General features: G+C 37.8%; 1 protein-coding gene across 1 annotated transcript in view; it reads right to left on the reverse strand.

Annotated features, from left to right (window-relative positions):
• The window catches only part of CFAP47 (cilia and flagella associated protein 47), a 7,413,452-nt gene that overhangs the window by 78,034 nt on the left and 7,310,213 nt on the right, over positions 1 to 25,205 (reverse strand). Inside the window, exon 62 of the mRNA XM_044071840.1 lies at positions 11,827 to 11,995. Within this exon, the coding sequence (XP_043927775.1) occupies positions 11,827 to 11,995 (169 nt within the window). The remainder of the gene's footprint in view (positions 1 to 11,826; positions 11,996 to 25,205) is intronic.

Below are 25,205 nucleotides of genomic sequence, written 5' to 3' on the forward strand. Positions count from 1 at the left end.
AAATGGCAAAGAAATATACTGGTAGGTATCTGTCTTCCATATTCAGATAACCAGATGGGTATTCATTAAGGAAATGTACATCGGACTTTGCAGTATCATAATTCTGAACCAGCGCCTATCCTTTGGTACCAAAATTGATAGAAGGCAATGCTACACATTTGGAGAAACACATAGCTATAACAGAGGGCAAAATGCAGAGCAATAAACTAGTAGTGGCGTGGCAGGAAGCTATCTTCCAAATGCAGAGTAACCAGATGGGTATCTATAAGTGAAAAAAGTACAGAAAGACTTATATTGCAAATATTTTGAATGATTCTCATCCTACTGTTGTACTACAAATGGTCTTCAGGAGAAATCTTTGTCATGCTCCTGTTTAGGAAAGTTTTTATGGCCCCCTGATAAGTAGCAGCTTCAGAATGGGAAGAGTTAGTGTGATTTAATATTGAGAAAGTGGTGGTATTCCAGGAAAAACAGAGTACCATATGAACTCTGTTTTGTAGCATACAGAAAAAAATCTCCCTTACCCAACAACATGGCATCAGGCCAAATCAATATCTCTTAAAGTAGGAAAGTCTATTTACTTGAAAGTAAGGGGAAGGGAAAGATGGACTGGATAGATGTCAGGAACTCTTACTCACTATTGTCCATTACCGTCATTGCTGGGGAAGTAATATATTTCTCTTTCCACTGTTCTTCTATCTTCTCCAGCTTCTGCTTCCTCCACAAAACTGTTGCTTCTTCTCAGATGTCATTTTTTTCTTCTATTGCTCTACATGGAACTGCTTTCAAGAGAATGGCCACTATTTATTTAATAGGGGAGGAATGTTCCAAATGCATGCCTTTGTACTGTGGGAGGAAACCAGAGTACCTGGAGAAAACCCACATGAACGCAGGGAGGACATACAGACTCTACACAGAAGGCACCTCAGCTGAGAATTGAACCAGAAAACCTCTTGCTATGAGGCAGCAACATTAATTGCTGCACCACTGCGCCATCCATGACTATTTCTGTTCAATACAAAGGCCATTATTTAATTGGTCAATTTCCACTGCATCTTGGATACAGAAGTGAAAGGTCTTCATCTTAGAAGATATAACCTTGCCATTCACCCTGTCTTTTTAGAAATATATGGAGATTGAAGGAAATCCAAAAAGCAGCTCCTTATCAAAAGATGTGTAACATATCTGACTCTTTACATTTTCACTAAGGAATCATGGTCTAAGCCAAGCATGTCTTGTAATAACTACGCCTGTGGTTGTTGAAACAAGTATAGTTTTCAAAATATATGAATTTATTTTCTTGAACATCCAAGCTGCACAGGCAACACCCTGAGAGATTTACATGAACCCGCACACACACACACACACACACACACACACACACACACACACACACACACACACACACACACACACACACACACACATCATAGTGTAAGCTGTTTAAAAAAATTACAGTCATTGCCAGAAAGGCAAATACTACCACAAAAACTATCGTAAAGCAAGTGCAAGTGTGATTTAATAAAAATCTCCCACAAAACAGAAACCACTGTAAACGTCTCCAAAATGGAAGCAAATACAGACTTAAAATCTGCTACCATAGTATAGGTGCCTAATGCATTATAAAAACTTTAAAACTGCATGTTTTCTTGCTTTCATAGCAGTCTGCAATAGCTCAAAGAATCTCTTTCCTAAGGTTTCATTTTACGTATTCTTTCACATATCTGTTATCTGTTTACAGATATTCCCTTGATACCAAATCACATGGATCTGGCAGTTAAGGGTATTAATTCCAAAGGTAGGAGTATAATTTGTCCCCAAATGGAAAACCAGCCTGCTTTCCTGTACTGTGGATGGTGTTAAGGTCATGTGCCAAACATATGTACCCTGTCAATATCTAATAAAACCACAAAATGATACATGATCAAATTTTTATATAGGCACTTAAATTTATTTAGAATGCCTTAGCAGCAGTCTGGTTTCTTGGGGATGGCTATCTAGCAGTGTAGCTGTAACAAAATGTCTTTGATTGCAAAGTTTTATCAAATAACAGAATGGCTTTGCACTAACAGACCCTCAATGTCCAGATGGTCCACATACTTTTTTTACTCTTCAAAGTAGGCTGGAACAAAATGACAGACACCTGCACTTCTTACAGGAAAAACAGAAAAGACAATAGTGGAGGCAATCTAAGCATTACAGTCAAAATATCATGCTAATGCCCTTTGCATTGGAAGGAGACATCTCTAAAAGTTTGTCAGTAAGGAAAACATCCACCTGCACTTAATTCTCATTTATAAGGGACTATACTGCAGCAGTGATCCTTATGATGAAAATCAACATTTCCCAGCTGAGTACCAGTAGCTTAAAAAATCACATCTTCCTGAATTTAATACAGAATGAGCTTTAAAGCTCCACCCAAATCCCAGCAAATTTAATATTTTAAATTTAGTATTAGTATTTTAAAACATTGCCTGATTTTTGAAGTAGAAGTTGCATTGCTTATATCTTTGGGCAAGACCTCTCATTACATCTTTAAAACCAGGTATCATTACATCTCTAAAACCAGGTAGACTATATTTGCTTTGCAGCTTTCTTGTCACTTGGGGAAAAAAACTACAATTAAAATAGAAACTAGTAAAAATAAATGAACCACATTAAGATACAACCAAGAAACAACAAGGAGAGAAACTGGCAAAAACCATGTAGTAAAAGAAAATATGTATAAGAAATAATGGCTTTATCTTTACATTTCAAGCCTTTGAAAATATATGTGAAACCTGCTTGTGATTACTGACTACAGAAACAAGAAAAAGACAGAAAATACATTTTGTAGAGCAACATATACCACTGGAACTGTAAATATTATAAGAACCTGTTACATTCCAACAAAGGTTATCAAGGTTCTGTCAGTATCACTACAGTGTCATCCTCATTCAGGTTTATTATTGGGGTAGCTTGGATGCTTTACCTGCAAGAATACAGTACACAGTATGCAGATATCAATACAAGGATTCACATTCTCAATGAGTCTGCCAGGTTAACATAATTAAATAAGCAAATAAATACATGTTTCTGTCATGTTCTTATAACAAGTAAACTCTTGTTTCATCTTCCACAGTATGGTTAGCCTTTAATTCTTTCCTTTGAAATTTCTGGGATTAAAGCCAGCTCTATTAAAACCACAAGAGTCCCAGCCATTCAGTATATTAATATACAAATGAATAAATAATTAAATGAATAAGTAATTAATGAGCTTTCTTCTCCTAAGGGAGTAAATTATGCATATGTTTAGCATGAAGTTGAAATAAAAATTCTACATTTTTCAGAAACACTGAATGGTGAGAGATTACATGCTGCTCATTAATAAACTTAAAAATCATTTCCTTTGTGCGAAGTGCGCAACAGTAATTAGAATTCCTTCAGACAAACAATGACATATTGCCATGTTTCACGATTAAGGACTGTCCTTCGAAATGAAGCCTGCTTCAGAAATGCTATAAATCAGTTGGAGGTAATTGGACTCCTTTCTGTTCACTTGACAAATTCATGTATGGGAAATGGAACAGGGCATCTCCATATTGATTACTTACTCTGTCCTCACCCCCACACACACACACACACTCCTATGCACAACAAACCTGGGGAAACCATTCTACTAGTGCTACATAACATATCTCTTAATAATGCTGTAATAATGTTATATAATAATATAATAATAATGTAATAAAACATTTAAAAAAATACATATACATACACACAGGTATATATATATATATATATATATATATATATATATATATATATATATATATATATATATATATATATACATGCTACATACATATGCTCTTTCCCCTTCATTTTTTTAAAGTTCAGTTGATACACATATTGTCACACTTCCATTTCATTCTCCATGAACCTGAATAAAACTTAAATAGAAAAAGTTATCATGTTAACAGTTACCAGATACAATACCTAAGCAAAGCATAGTGATAAAACAGTTTTATAACATAGGCAACACATCCATATTATGGTACAGAGATTTTGTTCAGAAGATGTTAAAATATGTAAGGAATAAAGTAAATATGCAGAATGTAGACAGAGAGATGGGTAGCTGGATAAATCATTCTGTTCTGTATTGTATTTTTATCCTGCTGGTATCAGTGTATTTCTGAAACAATAAGCAGCTGTCATAAGCTGGTATGAATGCTGCTTAGCCAGATGGTGCATATTTCTATATGCTTCCAGCAAAGCATGACTAATGGCTCTGACAGCCTGTCATTCATACATTTGATAAACTGGGAGAAAAACACCAGCAGAAACACTAACATACTGCTATTTAGCAAACTGGCATAACATACGGCATATAGCAACATGACTTATTTGCAGACACATTATGTATTCCTTCACCCTACAAAATATTTTTACCTCTATTGATAACCGGTATTTTTAAATAGTAGTCCCTCATTCAGATTTTAGTTTGTTTGTTTAGTCATATATGAAACATTTATTTTCCTTGATTCAGTTTTTGGACAAGGATACCTCACCTTTTGAGATATATATGATTTTGAAGCTGGAATAAGAAACAGACTAACCTTGCCAAAATAAAGTGCATTGACTTGAAACTTCAGACAGATAAAGGTCAGTGCTGTCAAGTATATCTAGGGAATACAGCTGCCATGCATCTGATATTACACAGTGCTCTTGGACTGTTGCTGCCATTTACTTCATCGAATATTAGGTTTGTCTCTTTCTTTCATATAAACTTCTTAATTCTGTGCTTATGAGTGTGATCCTTTCTGCAGGTGTGTGTTCAGCATCTGTTACCAGGGATATTTGTCTCATACTCCTTCTCTGGGACTGCTACCACCCCAGAATATACTAAGGTGTTAGAATTCCCTAAAAGAAGTAGCTGTCAGCTGCTTATGTGTATCTAAGATGATATCCCCACACCTTGAGGTGGGTGGCTGACAAACATCAGTGTATCAGCTGAAGGGACCTGCACAGCATGCAGCAGTCAATGATTCTGATGGAGGTAAGCTCCAAAGCACCTGTGCTTAGGAACTTGAAACCATATGGATATTGACTGAAATGCATGTAGCAGTGATGTTGTAGCACTTATGAAATGCTTGTGCGTGCAATATTATTTGCCAAACAGTGCACTAGTTTGGATATTACTGAGGGAGGTATAAGTCTAAGGGTGTCGCTGTACCCATAGCTAAGACAAGGCAGGACCCCGCTATGCACATGTCTAGGATGATTTAGACTACTAAGGGCAACAAAGAAATTAGAAACCAAAGGAATAACTTAGCCAGTGCCAATATGTTTTTTTAACTTCAGTGATACCTATCAAGTACTTTTAGTCTCTGGGGAAGAACTCAGTTTGAACAGTTATACTGTGTTATCTTATTGTTTTCAGTCTTAAACGAAGCCATAAAGCACAGATTGGTGAGTTGAGAGTAGTTGTTATTCTGTCCACCATACTGTCTGCAAAAAGTACAAATGCCATGGTAGCCTACAAACAGAATACAGAGAACGGGGTTGAAGTGATATATTTTTAGACTCTGTACATTTTACAGTTAGTTGAGCTTTCAGAATAACAGAAACCCTTTGTCAGGAAATAAAACATTATTGAATTAAGTCCAGTGTTTAGTACTCAATAGGGTCTAGAAAGGGAGACAGAAGTACATAAACTGCCCATTGGCTAGAAGATACACTTTAGTAAAATAATTCTCCAAACATCAGTTTACAAAAGTATTCCTCAAGTTCTCCACATAAGTATGTTCCATCAGTTGGATTAGTGGGGCTAAACTGTAAGGCTTCTTAGAAAGAAAAGATATCTTACCAGGAGACAGTGACTGGATAGGTAACAGCAGAGAGGCATGGTATGCTCTAGGTTGTTGTAGTACTTTTGTTCACCTTCTGACTATCTGATAAACTGACATGTTGAAATTTCTTGTTCATGTTAGATAGAACATATTTAACCATCCTTTGTAGTGCATGTACATTTGCTGCAGAAAGACAAGACCTAGTCTAGTGGACACTCTATCTATTGAGGAAAGAATGTTCCATAATTGTTTCTTCAAAATATTTTCTTCTCACCATAAATTATGCGGATCATATAATCCTGAGTTTCTCAGAAGCACGTCTGCAGAGCTATGACACATTCATCAATGGATTTTTTATGGCTATGCTTTTAAGAGTAATTTTCCATTTCCTGCACCAGGTTAAAAAGATGAAATCAATGTCAAGATGAGTTTCTTTGTTTTTGATGTTGTACAACTCCAAAGCATTCTACAGATCTTTGTATCAGCCATGATGGCTGAAAAAATGTAGGAAGTACTCACTATACCACAAGCTCTTAGGGAAAAAAACTTTTGCAGTATTCCTGACATCTAGATACTTACTGGGCCACATCAGCCATCGCCTTACTCATCTTTCAGGCCAGGGAATGTGCATATGTCAGGGACCAATGACTTTATGCTCTGCCTTTACCAGCATCAGTAGGCAACATTTTCATATAGCACAAAGTGCTATTTCAGTTCTTCAAGTGAAAATCTCTATGTAACCCTTAGGACAGCACAATAGAAATACAGGTACTAATAGCAGCTATGTATAAGGTACATCATAGCTGCAGATAAACAATAACCAACTGATAGCAACATCAGTCAACCTAGTGCCCAAACCTAACTGCAAATGCAAAAGGGATGTCAGGCTAGTATACATATGGGTACACAACTGACTCTTTGAAAGATCTCCTGTTACAATGAGCACATTTACTTAATGTTACAGTATTTCTTCTGTGAGAACTCAAGGCATTGTCATTTTAATGTTTCTGCAAACTTCTAAGCAGCCGTAACACTATTCTAGCACAATGGACAACTAAGACAGAAGTCCCTGCAACAATGCTAGCTCAAGGCTTGTTCTTCTAGAAAGGGCATCATGGTTGTAGTGTCTGGTAAACAAATGCTTATTTATCATTCTATAGCTTCATACACATATAAGCATTACTGATTGAGTAGAAGATTACATTTCTCAAGTTTTATGTCACCCATATGTTTATCAAGCTTATGTATGTGACACCTCTACACTGGCCCAGTAATCAAGGAGCCTCAATTCTCACCACTGGTAACAGTGGGGAATGTACATACTGGGAGGAAGACAAGTGCACACACAGTAAAGTGCAATTTCCCTTAAGAGTGCACAGAGATCACAGTCAGTCTGGGGTTGCTTTTCCTTCTTTCTCCAGATCCCGAATAAGATCCCCCATTGGCACAGTTATAGAGTTGAGATCTCAGCTGAGTGGCCAATCTGAGACCTACAACACCCTCTCTGTCCAACCAGTGCTTTATGTCCCTGCCCAAGTAGCTGACACACACACACACACACACACACACACACACACACACACACACACACACACACACACACACACACACACACACTTTGATATTTGATTTATACACAAACACACACACACACCTGGGAAAGGCTGGCACAGGTTTACTAGCTATGCCCCCTCTGCACAGACTATAAGATAGTTTTCACTGCCATCAGCCAGCTCGTTATTAGCTACTTTAAGGCCCTTAACAAAGGTTACCCAATCCTACTGTGTAATGTTACCATTAATCCAAATGGTAGTTTGACTAAGGGCCAGGCTATTAAGAGTGGCCTGTAGAGTATCACCAAATAGATATGCAAGTACCCTAAGAGCTTAAATATCTCTAAACAAACCAGCCACAATTGAAACGTTTAAATACATTTAATAATAAATAATAAAAGAACAAGACAATACTTGGTAAACAAACACAGTTACTTCAGAGTTCAAAATCATAGGAAATATTTAAAACAACATTGCAGGACAGTCTCAAATAAATAAGGAAAACATCTAAGCTACACTTCACTATATTCCTAACTGTATCTAAGAGAAATTACTGTACCCTAGACTTAATTACAACAAGGCAAGTGCACAGTTGGTGAGTGCATGTTCTTGTTAGGTGAAAGACAAAATGCACTGTCACTCTCTCAGACAGTTCTTAAATTATTATCAAATATTACTGCTGGGATACTTGCAGTATGACATTAGTTGTTGTCACCTGACTTCAGTTCCCAGGCTAAACCCCCACTGCAGCTGGTAGCATTTAACATCTCTCTGTGAAAACATAGCCTTCAGATGTTTGTAAATGCTAGAAAACATAAAACAATAAAACACTTACAAAACAACACAGAGTCCCCTAGTGTAGACATCCTGTCTTCTGTTGACTGAAACTGAAAGATAACCTCTTGTTTATTGCCTGTTAATAAAGTACTTCAATCTCAACTATTCTTAAATTTTGCAAGCTAATCTCCTGTTAAAATACATACATCTAAACAATTACAATAGTGTATAAAAATATCTCTCCAGCACACATTTATGTTCTAATATAGTGGTAACACAAGCAACTGCATCCTGCTGATATTCACAAATGACATATGACTATTTATAAAATTCCAGACAGCTGGGCTGGTAATATCTCCTTCTGTCACACTTCTATACAAATCATATTAATATTCTCAAATGACATATAATTTACAAAATTCCAGATAGCTGGAGTGACAATGTGACAATGTAATATCATGAAGATTGTTATCTATACAGGAAAACTGTTTCATATCTCCCTTACACTGTCTAAGAACTAGTGGGGGTTCTATGATCTGGACTTATCAACAAGCTGTAAACTACAAACCTCCAGTGGTTGTAAATCCTTATCTCATTAACCAGTACATGCTAGCACTATCTACCAAATCCTTTAAAGTATCACTCATTTGGTGATTCAGTTCAGAGTTTTTCCCAACATCAGAATCAATCACACAAGGGAAACAGTGTAGCTCTAAACTCCAGTCTTAAATATGACAGTGGTCTTGTAAGCTTGTTTGTATTACATTTCGGTTTCTTTATTTATTATTTATTTTATTTTACATTTGTTGACCAGGATAGTCCGACTAGATACATGCCCAGTTTCAGCGGAGGCCCGGGGAGAAAAGCTCCAAACATACAAACAGATAAAGGATGATAAAGATAAGTATAGTTACAGTTTATGTTCAGCAATGTCCAAATACAAATTACAATCTTACATTTCAATAACTAGTAAGGTTATAAAGTAAAAAAACACAGAAATTGTCAAAAGGTTCCTGGTTTCTTGGTTCGGCTTTCTGCATCATTTGACAATTTCTGTATTTTTCAGTCTTGGCTTTTGTCAAGCTTTCAGGTTTTGCCAGTTTTTTGTTATAAGGGTACAAAGTAGTAGTTGTAAATAAACAGTAAATTAATTACAGTACCATTTATCATATGGTAGCAGAGGATGATTTAGTCAGGATTAGAGCAAGGGCATAGCCAGTGAGTTTTAAAATACTGTATTAGGTATTTTTTGAAGCAGGTAAGTGAGGGTTCTAGAGTAAGGTCAGCCGGGAGAGAATTCCAAGTTTTGTCCACTGAATTTGCAAACAGAGAGGCCCCAGCTGAGTTGTTAGTTTTAACAGTTTGTACAGACAGTTTAGTAGATGACAGAAGTGGCCTGGGGTTATTGTCGGGATGGATAATATTTTTTAGGGAGGGTGTTTTTTCTGGTTGGTTAATAACTTTGAATACAACAATGCATTGGTTATACTGGATTAGTCTAGGGAATTCTAGCTATCCTAAGTGGTTTAGGTTGTGACAGTGGTGTGTCCTATAGGTAGTTCTGGTGGCAAACCTGGCAATTTGGTTATAGCAGCTTCAGAGTTTCCTGAGATCAGATTTGCTCAAGTTAGTAATGTTCACCTGAGAAGTCTTCCTGTTACCTGTTTCTGCTACATGTCTTAATGTCTACCCTTTCAACTAGTAGTAGTGAATTTTAACAATCATATGTGTATTCCTTGTATCTAAACTATCATTTGATTTTTCCAACTTGTCTACTTGTGGATCCAGTCTTCTAAACTCTTTCACCAGTTCAGCGACCTAGCACTGTATGAATTTTGCTTATGCCAACTCTGTGTGTTCCCTTTGTTGCACCTATTATATAGAAATTATTTCTTGGGATCAGTTCTCAAAATCATCTATCCTTTGGCTTACTTTATCTAACTTAGATGTGAGAACCAAGTACTTAGAATACTGCAGACTACATCACACAGTTGAGCCCTGCTTCAGCAATATATCTGTAGAAGTGATGCAGTGCTACTGAAAGAGATCTATTACATCTACTTGAGAAACACAAGCTTGGCTCACAAAAGCTTGGCAACATTTACTCATATTGGATGAGCCTGAATACTTAGAAACTCATACCAAAAGTGCTTCAGCTCAGGAAGAATGTGAGTAAATGCAACAATCTTAAGAAATCAGGTTTCACAGTAGGGTAACCCCCCCCCCCCACCACCTCTAAGATTTATTAGCATCACTCCAAGATCATTGCAGTTTGGAGAAAGAGGGTCTACATCAGATTATCGACATTTGAAAATGCTGAAGCACATTTATTTGACACAAACATGTCGAACGGTGAGTTTGTTGAATGGCCAAAACATTGATTTCTTTCCAAGGGAAATACATTGGTTGGCTGTTCTATCACACCTGCCCTTTCCTCGACTGTAGTGCGGTTTCTAAGTTAGAATATTTAGTTAGTGGGGGGGGGCACTTAAATACATTAGTTTTTATGTTCTGTTGTCTGTTGGCCTTCTGATTTCTTTCCCTTGGAAAGAAATCAGTGTTTTGGCCATTCAACAAAGTCAAAGTTCGACATTTTTGTTTTGAATAAATGTGCTTCAATATTTTGAAATGTTGATATTCTGATATAGACCCGGAGAAAGAGTGGTCCCTGACAGGTATTGCAAAGCATGTCTCATTTATTGTTAGGACAATTGCAAGACTGGATTAACTATGAGGGAGAAATATATAAACAACAGACTTTTATCCTGTGCTTCAAGAAAAAGAAACACAAAAAATGAATACTCAAACTTTCGTGTTCATGCAATTGTGACATGAGTTCAAGAGATATGAGTGACTTTAAGCCAGTAACACAAGATATCTGTTTACCTTCACTCTGAAGAAGTGGGCTTCTTACACATGATGTTCATTACACAAAGTAATCACTGTACTAGAAATATAAATTTGACAATCTTGCTTTGCAGAACTAACAAATGCTATACGTTTTCTTCCCAAATTATTTTATATTACAGGCTTTTCAAGCACTATCAGTTTCATGCAGTTGTCATATTCTTGAAGATTGTGTAATGATGAATGTGTGATTGTTTCCAAACATGTCAAGTCTGCATCACAAAGTTTCTGTTAAAGCCTTCTTTCACATCATACCATTTATAAATACAACAAAACCTATGGGACCAGATTAAACAGTATATCTCTATGGTACATACTTTCTACTTATATTAAAACTCTCAAGTCTTCAAGGGATAATGAAAGGAACATTTTTCTCTTACTCAGTCATAAATCATTTCACAGCTGGAGTAAGTTTTCATGTCTTTAACCTACATTACTGTGTAATTAATGTCTTTCATTAGGCAATTTTACTGACACTGACAGCAACTGATATACGCAGCTCTTAAAACACTCCCATGGGAGAGTGAAATACTCTATATTATCTTAAGGTGCAACAAGCCACAAGAGTGCATTTAACACAGTAGTCTTTAAAATCTGTCAGTCATAATGCACAGTAAGTATAAGTATCTATTGCACTTCAAAAATTAGGTCAAAATAGTGACTTCATCCTTTGCATTGATGAGAACCACAGAAACCATGAATAAAGTACTTAAGCTGGCATTTATAAGACAAGAAGACTTGACTGAAATAAGACCCACCTGAATCACTAGCATTGCTTGATACTTCTTGCTGTACATTTTTGGTTTCAGTCCAATAGTAATACGTGTTCCAGCAGTATCAGGAGGCAGAAGTTCTCCTGTCTGGGGGGCTACAGCGAACTCAGGATCACTGCCTGGAAGGAAATATGCAGTGAATGGTGTTGGGGACCTGAGGAATCACAATGGAAAAAAAGTCAGCCAATAAATTCATAACAAAAAAAATCATCTCATACAGTCTGCACATGAACTCTGACCTACTGTCATTCTGTGACGCTGGATATCTACATCATGGCCTCATTTATTCACTTTATTATAATGCTAACCATGAATTGTTAACCAGAAATCATTTATCCCAGTATTTAATTGATAATTTGAAATTTATTTTATTCTGAGACTATACTTTCATTTGGCCACAAAATTAAATAATTGAAATGAATTTATTTTGGGAAAAGCAAGCATGACCCAAAAACAATTATAATCAAATGGTATTAACAGTTATTATATCACAACAGGAAAAAAAAACAAGAAACAGTAAGCTCAGACAAGGCCAAAGGTAAATATCCATTGACAGTGGTTACAAAATAAATCCTTATGCTTACTCTGCAGAACCAAACTACAAAGCATGTAGAAACAGGACAATTGAAAAATCCATATTTTAAATTACATTTAGACTGTTCTGTTACATGGAAAATAAAAAAATAACAATAAAGCTATTTATCAAACATCATTCTACTCAGAATGAGTCTCTGAACACTGGAACAGTGTTTAACTTAACAATCACTGCTGTTTACAAAACTATTTACTATATGCACTTCTGCTTGTCTCTCTGTTTTTTTTTTTGTTTGTTTTAATTGTCCACTTGGTTAAGCAAAAGGCTCTTTTACCTTTATGCAATTAGCTTAGTTGCCACTCCTAAAGGAACAGGATTGGGCTTCCAGGGTGAGCTCATCAAGCCCTACCCTTATTCTAGATTACAGTGTGCTCTAGAATACTTGAGGGGCCCATGACCCATTCATTTGCTAGTGTTGAGCTCACCAGCTTCCCCATTCAGGTAGAGATTGTACCTAACCCCTCCCTCGGCAGACAGCAAAATTGTCCAGTTATGCCCTAGGTTAACTTCACCAGCCCTGTCCCTTCTGAGTAAGAAGGCCAGTTGGCAGAACGGCTGGACCTTTTTCTCCTAATCCCCTGGACAGCTTCTTCAAGTTCCATGATAGTTGTCTTATCTTTGGGAAGTATATGTACCTTCATATATATGCTATTCCCTGGAATTAATGTGTGTACAGTACTGCTTGAGAACATATGCTCATTAGGCACATAGTCCACAAGTACAGCATGTAATGATTCGAGTTTATATCACCCATGTAGAAAACTAGGGCTACCTCCCTCTCCCCAGCATGGGTGGATGACAGCTGGAGCTCACACCAATTCTCCACAGGCCATTCCCTTCAGCACCAATGCCACTAACTGAACATCAATCATCTGGGTCACAGTCAGGGTTTCATTCCACTGTGTCACAGGGTAGGTCTCACTGTGATTCATTTTGATGTGGTTATTAATATTACAGTTGTCTTGGTAACTTATATAATACAGAGAACTGTACACAGAAAGACATCAACATTGAAGCTGCATGCCTCTACTTACTACAGAAAGTATAGTGATGTAAGTCCTACTTGCCTGTAACAGTAAATGTTTAAATTCCTCACTGCCTCAGTGGCATTTTAGGTTATCTGCCAAGGTAATCCAGTACCTGCCAACTTTCAAAAGCTCAGAATCCCCTCCCTCCATCTTTCTGTGACAGCTCATTGGCTGAGAATCTCCTGAGAGGGAAGCCTTATAGCTATAACAGGAAGTGGGTGTTCAGACTTTTTTACTTCTGCAGAGAATGAGAAGAAACTACTTGAAGCCAGAATCATCTAGCAAGAGTAAATTTTCAACCAGTCACAATACCATATAAAAACAGAATCCACTGAATCAAAGAGTTTCAAACCCTCCTCAATTATGCACAATCTGGGTGATTGCAAGTGGGTGCTGCAAATGAGGCACTGAGGAATTTGAAAATAAAGAAGTTATGTCTTACTATAACATTCCATCTGTGTTGTCGATCTTCATCTATTCTTGACTTGTGGATTATGGAATGAAACACAGCCGATGTTGCCATAGATCTGGTAGAATGTACCTTGGCTGGTAAAAGAAGCTTCATGTTATGTTTCTCGTAAATGAAAGAGATGCAGTTTCTTAACCACTTGGATAGAGTCGCCTTGGATACTTGTTTGCCCAAAGTCACACTGGCAAAGGACACACATAATTCATCTGACCATCTAAATTGTTTAGTTCTAGCAAGGTAGAAATGTAATTGCCTGTGAACATCCAGAAAGTGCAGATAGTACTTGCCTTTACTTGAACATTTGGAAAGAATAAAGGCAAGTCTATAGATTGGTTGATATTGATCTATGATATCACTTTAGGGAGAAAAGTAGGGTTCATTCTGACAGACACTCTGTCTCTGTGGAAAACTAAGTATGGGGCTTCGGAGCATAAAGCCTGTAATTTTGAAACTCGCCGAAGTGACAGCTATAAGAAACAATGTCTTCTAAGAAAGGAATTTTAAATCACAAGTCACTGCAGGTTCAAATGAAGGTGAAGTAAGCGACTGTATCACAAGAGTTAGATCCCATGGCAGAAGGGAGCATTTGGAAGAAGGCTTTAAGCAGATTGTACCTTTAAGAAAAACCTTACAAAGTCTGTTAGAAATTAAAGGTTGATCTCCAATACCATTATGGAAATTTGAAATAGCTGCTAGGATAACTTTGACAGTAGAACCAGAAGTTCCTTTATTAAAGATGGTAGTAAGAAACTCCATAATCTTTTCTACCGGCAGTGAAAAGGGGTATAGACCATTGTCAGAGGCCCAAATAGAAAATCTATTCCATTTACTAAGGTATAGACTCCTGGTGTATGGTTTGTGAGATGCCATCATAATGTGTCACATGGGAGAAGGGATACCATTATGCCTGATGACTATCGGAATTGGAGAAATCAAGCAGTCAGCTTGAGAGTCTGAAGATTGGGATGCACTAGTCCCTGGGGGTGGGACAACAGATCTGGATCTGGGTCCAGAATCCAAGGGCAGTGTAATAGATGAGGCCAGAGGAAGGGAAACCATATCTGTTGAGGCTAGTAGGGAGCAATGAGGATCACTTTGCTTCTCAAATGAGCTGCTTTCTTGCGAAAAAGAGGGAACAGAGGAAAGGGGGGGGGACCCCAGGGCCATTCATGGAAAACAGCATTCCTTGTATACTTCCCTCATGGGGTCTTAGGGCAAAGTAGCTACTGCATTTGTTGTTTAGGGGAGAAGCAAACAGGTTGCAGCAAAGCTGGCCCCCACTCGTGAGGCATGAGGATGCATCTGTTCAGTTTGTTGGCTATCATGTTTGAACTTCCCAGGATGTGCGTTGCTATCAGAAAGAGGATGGAAGTTATAACCCATTGTCACACTTGAACGGCTTCTCGACATAACGGATAGGATTTGGTTCCCTCCATCTGTTGATGCACAAGATTACTGACATGTTGTCTGATTGTACAGCTATCATTCCTTGAAGTAAGGCAGAGTGGAATGCTTGCAGTGCCAGAAGCACTGCTCTTAACTCTAGAACATTGATATACAAATTGGCCTAGGAGGAAGCCTAAGTGCTTTGGACTGTCTTCCGGAGATAGTGCCCCCAACCCCATCTGGAAAGCATTCATGGTCACTATGCCCTTGGACTGAGGGGGAACAAAGGGATGGCCTAGAAGAATCTCCTCTGAGTGCATACACCAGGATAGGTCATACTTGCATCAACTGGATAAGAAAACCAAATGGTTTATAGGGTAGGTTAGAATAGTCTATTGGTTTGCAAATAACCACTGGAGGAGCCTCATGTGAAACCTGGCCAATGGAACCAGTGTGATCGCTGCTGCCATGGAATCCAATGCCTGGAAAATTAGATAAGCACGAGTGTTGTCTAAGTAAAGAAGAGGAAGGATCTTTGGCTGAATTTTCTGTAATCTTTGTAGTGGGAGTGATGCTATGCAAGAGACAGTGTTGAAGCAAGCTCAGATAAATTCCATGTCCTTTGTGGGAGTTAGTTGAGACTTTGTAGGATTCACCATTATACACAACTGAGGGGCTAGATTTAGAATGTATTCCATAGTTTGTAGAAGTAGGTGCCTGGTGGGGGTGGTGAACAGCCAGTCGTCTAAGTAAGGAAACATTTGGAATCCGTGCAGCCTCAGAAGAGCTGTGACTACTGCCATACATTTGGCGAACACCCTAGAGGCTGTGGTGAGACCAAAGGGCAGCACTCTGAATTGGAAATAACTGGCTTCCATTCAGAAGCGGAGAAACATTCTCGAGCATTTGTCTACCTTTATGTGGTAATACATGCCTTGAAAGTCGATATAGCACATCTAATCATCTTTCTCTAAAGGGAGAATTGACTGAACAATGACCATCCAGAATTTTCTTGTTGGACAAACTTGTTCAGAACACTGAGATCCAAAACTGGCCTCCAGTCTCCAGTTTTCTTCGGCACTAAAAAGAATCTTAAGTAAAAACCAGATCCTAGTTGGTCTGGTGGGATTTCTTGGATGACTCTTTTTTCTAGCAGCTTTTTTATTTCTATTGCTGACTGAATTCTCTGACTGGGTGGAATGTTTTGGAGTCTTGGTGGGGATCTTGGGTAAAGGGTGAAGGGATTAGATAACCTCTGAAGAGGATCCTTAGCACCCAGCCATCGGTGGTTATGTGTCACCAGGCATCTCGGTGCAATGAAAACCTTCCTCCATCTGCTTCCAGAGTTAAGCAATTGGTCCACCCTTCATGAGCGCTGATAGGGTTGACCAGAGAACGAGTCCCTGGAACCCTGATCCATGGACTAGCCTTGCCTCTGGGATCACATCTTCCATTATAACTCCCCCTTCTGCCCCAAGGAGAGTCTGAGCCATGTGTGTCCTGGAAAGGCTTCTGGGACTTCTTGAATTACATTTTACCACTCCTTTGATTCCTGGAGTAGGATTGCTGAGGACTGGAAAAACCTACACCCACAGCAGACAAAGTCTCTCCATCCTTTTCACACCTGGACAGAGTTTCCTTTACTTTGGGACCAAACAAAGAGGACCCGTCAAAGGGGGCATTGACAAAGGAAGACTTGAATGGTTCCACAAACTCACACAGGTGCATCCAAGTATGTCTCCTAATTGCAAAGCCTGAAGCTGCTGACCTGGTTTTATATTCTTTATACTGTTCATATTCATTGCTAATATTCTCAGCTCTTCTCTTTCTTTATCCTTTGCCTTTTTTATTTTCTTTTATACAAATCCTTTAAATTTTCTCTTCCTATCTTTTAATCTTTTTCCAACAGAGTTTTTTTCTTCCCGTAACCAAACTTTAACTAATTTCTTCATTACTTGTTTCTATCTTTACTTCATTTGTATCTTTTTCTGTCTTTTTATCTTTTACTTCACCTTCTGCTGTTTCATTAATATCCATTGTAGTCTGCTCTTCTTATTTTTTTTTCTAAATTTCTTTCTATTTCTTTCCCTTTTTCTATCTTTTGTTTTGTTCATCTTTGTACTCTATATCTACTTTCTCTTCATATTCTTCTGTCTTTTCCCTGCAATCCATCCACAGATGACCTGTTTTTCACACTTAAAACATTTCAATTCACATATTTTTACATCATTCCCCACTTTATCACAAATATAACATTTTCGTCTGTCACAATTATAATTAAATGATCACTTCTTCCACAAAAAAAAGTTTTTTTTTGTTGCCCCAATATCTTACAGTACCTTTGTTTCCTTCTACATTTATAATACTTGCAATATGTACTATTCTTTCATTATCCATTTTTAGTACAACACAACACTCCCAACCCCCAGTCCATAAAAAAGAAGTTATGTCTTACCACAACGTTCCATCTGTGTTGTCGATGAAGCTTCTGTTTCTTTATTTGTGAACTTCACTTCTAGATAAAATATATATGGACAGAGTATTATGTCCAGCAAGGGGTCTATTACCCTGGAATACTCCTGCCCCTAAAGGGTTTGATTCCTATACCTGCACAAAGTACTCGAACAGTATCATGGGAAATGTCTAGCCCCTGCACTATAGTGGCACCAAACCTAAACTAGGGGAAGATGGGCCAAACATTAAGTGGTCTATGTGCAGTGCAGTGGCTCTGACAGAATAACTAACCACTGGCCAGAGCATATTTTTCTTCTGTTTTTTTTTTTTTTTTCTTTTTAGTTGCAATCAAATTTGATGGGAGGTATCACAGTTAGGATCCATCAGGCCATAATAAAGAACACCAGCCAGAATAATAAACTTGACAGTACTGGATAAATATATCATAAGAAGTCCATAAAATTTTTTGTAATATGTAAATTCCTACACAACTAAACTCGGCGAAAATGTGTTATTATCACAAAAAAGGCAGTTTGAAACTTAATCAAAATTCTTTTATAACTGATAGAAGTTTAGGAATTTCTCATACACAAAGGCGAAACACCAAAGCAACCAATCTACAAAGCCAGTGTTAATATTAGGTCTATACATATTAACCACATTAAACTACCACAAAATAACATTTAATTGTATTTTAAATTGTATTTTTGTCAGAGAGAGAGAGTAAAATCTCCAAAGTACATTCAAATAACTTAATTTGCAGTACAATAATATAATACAAATTAAAAACAAGCGCAGAGTCGTACATGTAGTAAATAATGTATAAACGTAAAATCCAAGTTCTGCAATATTTTACTGTTAAAAGATGAAAAAAAAGCAAAGTAACAACAGTATATACAAGCCTCTAATAACACATATACACAGTGGACTTCTGACAAAAATACTGAAAGTTTCCTGAGAAACAAGAAAAACAAACATTTGCCAATGATAGAAGACAAATAAACAGTACTACACATAATCCCAAGGCAAACACTCCACCAGGCAGCAATGACACCAATGTAGTTTAGTCAATCTTTTATTTAGCGCTTTCGTCAGGTAAAATGACTTCTTCAGAATACAAGCCCCTCTGAGGCCTTCACTGATTTCACTGGTGGAGTGTTTGCCTTGGGATTACTAGTTTTTCAGTGAACTTTCTTTAGTTTGTTAAACAGTGCTACAAGCAGAAATTCCTACAAGCATTAGTGTGATGACCCACCACTGGCCCAGTAATCAAAAAGCCTCAATCCTCACCACTGGCAACAGTTGGGGACGTAGATTGGGAGGATGACAGGTACACATACAGTATTTCCAGATGCAGCTCTCTGGATCAAGTGCAATTTCCCTTAATAGCATACAGAAACCACAGTCAGTCCAGGGCTGGTTTCTCCTTCTTTCTCCAGATTCCCAATAAGACTCCCCACTGGCACAGTTATAGGGTTGAGATCTCAGCTTAGTGGACAAGCCAAAACCTCCAGCACCCTCTCTGTCCAAGCAGTGCTTCGTATTCCTGCCCAAGTAGCTGACACACACACACACACTTTGAGATTTGATTGATATACAAACACACACACACACACACACACACACACACACACACACACACACACACACACACACACACACACACACACACACACACACACACACACACACACGCACACACACACACACACACACACCTGGGAAAGGCTGGCACAGGTTTATTAGCTATGCCCCCTTCTGCCCAGACTATAAAGTGGTTTAGCCTGCCATCAGCCAACGCTCTATCAGCTAGTTAAGGCCCTTAGAAAGGGTGTCCAATCCTACTGTGTAATGTTACTATTATCCAAATGGTAGCCTGACCAAGTGTAAGGATATTTTAGGAGTGGCCTGTACAGTGTCTCCAAATAGTTATGCAAGTACACTAAGAGCTTAAATATGTCTCACAGATATCAGTCACAAAGACAGGTTTAAATATATTTAATAATAAATTATAAAAGAACAAGACTACACTAAATATGTATTCACAGTAACTTCAGAGTTCAAAATCACAGGAAATATTTAAAACAACATTGCAGGACAATCTCAAATAAATAAAGAAAACATCTAAGCTATACTTTACTATATTTGTATCTGAATCTAAAACAGTTACTATGCCCTAAAACTTACTTACAGAACACCACACAGGCAGAAGTTCAGAAGGTGGTGATGAGTGGATATTTCCAGGTCAAAGACAAAATACAAAATGCACAGTCTCTCTGAGAGAGTTCTTATATTGATATCAAATATTACTGCTGGGTTAGCTTGGATAACATTACTTTTTGTCACCTGACTTTAGTTCCCAAGCTAAATCCCCTTTGTCAGAAACTAACATAATTTAACATCTCTGTGGAAAAAAAAAACACATAGCCTTCAGATGTTTGCTCCGAGCTGTGCAGCTGCTAGGAAGTCATAAAGCAATAAAACACTTCTGCATCTCAAACTTAGTAATTATTTCTCTTCCAAGACAATACAAAAAACTGATATCTCTATACATTGTGTTTGTTACTGAACTGAAACTGAGAGAAAACATTTATAGCACAATCATAAAACAACTTAATTTCATCTTATTTTCTTGAATTTTATTTTGGAAGTTAGCCCTCTATGTTCTAATTTTTACTGTTAAAACATATACATTTACACAATTACAATAGTTGATATACATTTCTATTCTAAGCCAGCAGAGCATACTGTGGTTACATTGTAGCTCAGTACTTTACACCTTTATACACACTTTTGTATGAATCTTATCAATGTTCACAAATGACAAATAATTTGCAAATAATTATTTACAAAATTCCAGATAGCTGGGCTGGCAGTATTTCCTTTTGGGACAATAATAAATCTGCTAGTAATTTGAGATGAAGGGGGTTCCCAAATGGAACTTATCTGAGCAGTAAGCTAGAAAACAAGCACTGTATCCTGTGAAGAGTTAGTGAACGTTCTTCTTTGAATGGCAGAAAAAGACTGAACACTCACTTTTTGTGATAGCTAAAGGCTTTCCTCTCAAGATATGCTTAGTCAACCAGTTGTCCCAGGAAGAGAAAGGGAGGGGAATTTAAACTTTTGAAAACTGGCCATGACTGGGTAACCTTGGCAGATAATCCAAAATACCATTGAGGCAGTGGAAATGATGAGCATCCCTTCAGATAAGAGTAACTTTGTTGGGTATGGCAACCCATGATCAATTAAGACAGTTTTAGTGCATCATTTGTCATGTTAACATAACTCATTCTATGACTCTTGCATAGATCAGTGTTCACTTTTTGGAACCTAAGAATCCTGTTGCATGCAGATACCTGGTGTGAACATTAATGTGTAATAGATGCATGGGGCCTACTATACCTGATCAAAACACAACTTCCCTAAGCTCAATTTCCCATTGAGGTTTTTAAAATTTCTGACTACAATACCAAGTTGACAAAGTAAATAATGAAATTAAAGAAAATAAACATATTTCCCAAAGCTGGCTGTGTGCATCTACTGCTGTCCAATATTAAATTGCTTTTATAAGGGGTCAAGCCCTCATTACAACTGAATCATATTTATTCATCAAAGGGATTTCTATGAATTTCTATATGAAGCTGTTAGTAGGCTGTTAGCAAGTGTTCAACATTTAGACTATCTGTCACACATAACAAGTAGTAGAGTTCCATATTTTGGAGATGGAAGGATGACAGCAATGTTTTAATTTGTCCCTGAGTGTGGTCTTTGTACCCCATTTATGTTGGCTTTGTGTACATTTCCTGTGCTAAGAGGTTGAGAGGTCTGCCTCCTCTCCAGTAGGATATACTGGGAGACAAAGGAAGGCATCTAATCCATTTAGACTAAAGCCACATGAAATTCTGATGATGGCTGAAATTAGATAACAAAGGAGATAAAGCATTGTCTGTTGCAGTATATCATTGGTCTACAGTTCATATGGTAAATTCACATTTTGCACATGATGTCTGTTCTGGCAGCTTCAAGCTATTTGCAATTCAAGGAGTCTTTCTTAAGCTGTCTCTGATGTGGGGAGTTGTTGTACATGTGTCAGGTAAGTTGGTGCTGAGAGGTGTAACACAAGCCCATGCCATAGTAATTTTCTAAGTGATGATGGAAGCACATAGGCTGGAAAAGAGAAGGCAAAAGGGGGGATATAGTAGGGCCTAGGAAGGGAGCAGTTGAGAGCTAGGATCATGTTTAGCCTGGGAGACAGGGGGTGGGAGGGATTTAATAGTTGTTGGAGTTACTAATATAATTTATTTTCTTACAAAATGGTGGGAGTGCAAGTACTGAAGGAGCACGATAATGAAATTGCAGCACAATCCAAGACCTTGTACAAGGAGGGGGGTGGACTGTACAACCAGCTATGGGAAGCCAAAGTGGAACTTAAAGGATGAGACTAAAGAAAGTGAGTTATTAGATGAGTAGATTGGCAAAGGAACACCAAAAAAGAGGAGGAGAATTTGGAGGAAGGAACAAAGGACAAATGTAACATTGATGGCAGAGCCCCACCTTTTGATATGTAACTCTTTATTTCTTGAAGTAGAAGGGTAGGCAGGTCTGGGTATATCATCTAATGAATATTTGTTAGGGTTATTGTAGGAGTTGAGTAAAGGAGACTGGTTTAGGCTTTGGGAGTTGTTAAGGTCAGAGGAACAGATTCAGGAGCAAGGTGCCCTACCTGTGGCAGTCAGAAAGGAGCTAGAAGGACAGGGACTCCTGTTAACAACCATGCATTTGAGGTTTGCTGATTGGTGGACTGTTTAGTTCAGAAGATCCAGCAGAAACAAACCACTGGGCATTGCCTGCACAATGTTAGGGAGCTCAGGCTTCTCTGTTGGATGGGATGGATGTTTTTGTAATGCTTCCTATCCTCCTGTCTGTCAAGGGAAAGATATGGAGGAGAGAATTTGTGGATGTGTTCAACCTAGTAAATGCTGATAGGGCATAGAGGATTGTAGAAGCAGAATCCCTGGGTGAAGGATGTGGCAGCAGCACTCAAAATCTTGGGCATGATGTGTTCAGGCAGGTTCAAAGCTATAACCTGAGATAATTGAGTGTCAGGTTTTGCGTATATAATGGCAGTTATATCACAGAAAGATACTTCATAAGGACTACCTTTACTAGCATATTTCTAACAATCAGAGGCACAACATTTACCGTGTGGGAATGCATGATTGTGGCATGATCAGTATTTTTGGGCATTAAAAGCAATAGGCAGTTCTTTGAGATAGAAGATCAGATATCTTGATACATGGCTCAGCACCATAGTAGATAGCACTGGGGTTCAAGCCACACTTACAGTTTGTGACAATGGGGAAAAGTAGGGAATGTATTGGGCTTTCAATGTTGGAAGATGTACTTGGCCTTCCTCTAAATTCCCTCATGTTTGGTCTCTGTGCAAAAGCCCACATGGAGTGATGGGAATTGACTCATGGCAACGTTATCAAAGCATTTCTTCATGGTGATATAGTCAAAGTTGGTTTGTTGGTCAACTGTCTTTCTGAAAAAAGTATGGAACTCAGTTTGTTTTGAGTTCAGGCCAAGGTAAAATTTACATTTAAAGCTATTTATTGTTAAGGTTAGTATTAAGAGTTGTGTGGTATAGCTGATTTGTGTCCTGAGTGCAGAACATTTTGTAGGGTTAAAACATTATGTTTCTGCTCTGCTTAATGTAGGACATTCTTATTAACTATATATTCCATCTAACTAATCTTCAACACTGTTGCTTTTCAATTACGTATATTCAGTGATATGGTTGTCAGTAAACCAGCAGATGAATTAACAGCTGGTTGGAAAGAAGAGGATTTATTATCAACAGGCCTGCCATCAACTTTCTGGGGATGAGGACAAATGAAGTGCTGCTCTGCAGCTTGTTATCTTTAGGGAGGATGAAATGGTATGTGAGGATTGGTGCTTATATCCCTCTTGATGTCTAGGTATACAGCTTAGAAGCACATTATGCAACATTTGCACATTTTTATCCCACCTATCGTCCTAGTGCTTCTTTCAGCTTCCAAACCACAACCCAACAGGTATGTAACACTTCCACTGTGTCCATATGCATGACAGTCTTTATATGTTTCCTGCACATGTAGGAAAGATGATTTGTACCATCTGAAGTCTCTATCAGAAATCATAGTCCTGCACTTCGTATCAAAGCAAAAAAAAAATTCCAGCCCCTGTGTCTTTTCCACTAAAAACTATTTCATGTCTGGATAAATGGTTAAACCAAGGTTATCTGCAGGACAGGCAGAAAATCAATTCCCATGCTAAGAGTTTAGCATCATGTTACCTCTAGGGTATTGGTATAACAACATATCTAGCATTGGCAAATAGTTGTCTTTATTTACTAACTGTTACAGATCACAGCCAATGAATACAACATTGTTTCATTTAATGCTCCATATGTCTTTGAGTGCAGCATCTATTGATCATTGCACTTAATTCTGATTTTGTCTTCTCTCACAAATTATGGATTTCATTAGTGAGTGCACAAATTTATAAAAGCATATTCTAAAAATAATTTATTACCAAAAGTAGTTTGCTGAAGTTGTAAATATCTTGTTGTTGTAAGGAATTAGGCTTACTTGAGTTATTTATTTTATTTTGAACAAGTAAGTGGAGAGATTGTAGGGGACTTTTTCCAACCACTGCCAAGATATAATAATCAGGAATAAATGAATACAAATGTAGACAGGTAAAGCTAAATTACTGATTGCGGACATGGCAAAAAGAATAGTAAAAAATAAACAGCAAGAATAATTCTAATATAGACTGTGCAATATAAGCGAGTTAACAGATAATATACACACAGGTATAATATACTAACACATTTACAAGTAGCTGCACTCCTGAGAAAGCAGCAGATTCAGGATACTGAAGTAGCAGAGTAAGACATCAGTGCTGATGAGACAGTACAAGTGCTAAACGGATAAGAAGGAGAAAGTATAGTGCAGCCACTTCTGAACTGAAGTGGGGGTGTAAGTGAGATGTAAAAGGGCTTTTACAGCCAGAACAGATGTTAGAAGTGTACACAGTTCGGGAGTGTTAGAAATGCATGTGCTGACAATAATGACAGGTGTTCCTGGAGGACAAGAGGGAAGAAGAGTTAAGAGGGCAGATTAAGGTGCCCCACAGAGTTCTTTGCACTTAGGTAGTTGAGCTAAATAAACATTTAACTCCCTCAAAAAGTAAGAAAGGGTTGAGATAGTACTTATGTTATGGGAAATTATCCATGCAGCAAGAAGTCGCAGAGTTTAAGGAGTAATAAGAGTGTTAGGGTATTAGTGTGGTGGGGAAAGTGTGAAAAAGAAAGCTAGTCAAGAAAGTTTGAAAAATGGGCTTGTTTTTCAGCAGTGTAATATCATATTTCAAAAAAAGAAAATAC

This window comes from Protopterus annectens, chromosome 5.part0 (genome assembly GCF_019279795.1).
Source record: "Protopterus annectens isolate FY-2018-M chromosome 5.part0, PAN1.0, whole genome shotgun sequence".
In the NCBI taxonomy this organism is placed as follows: domain Eukaryota; kingdom Metazoa; phylum Chordata; order Ceratodontiformes; family Protopteridae; genus Protopterus; species Protopterus annectens.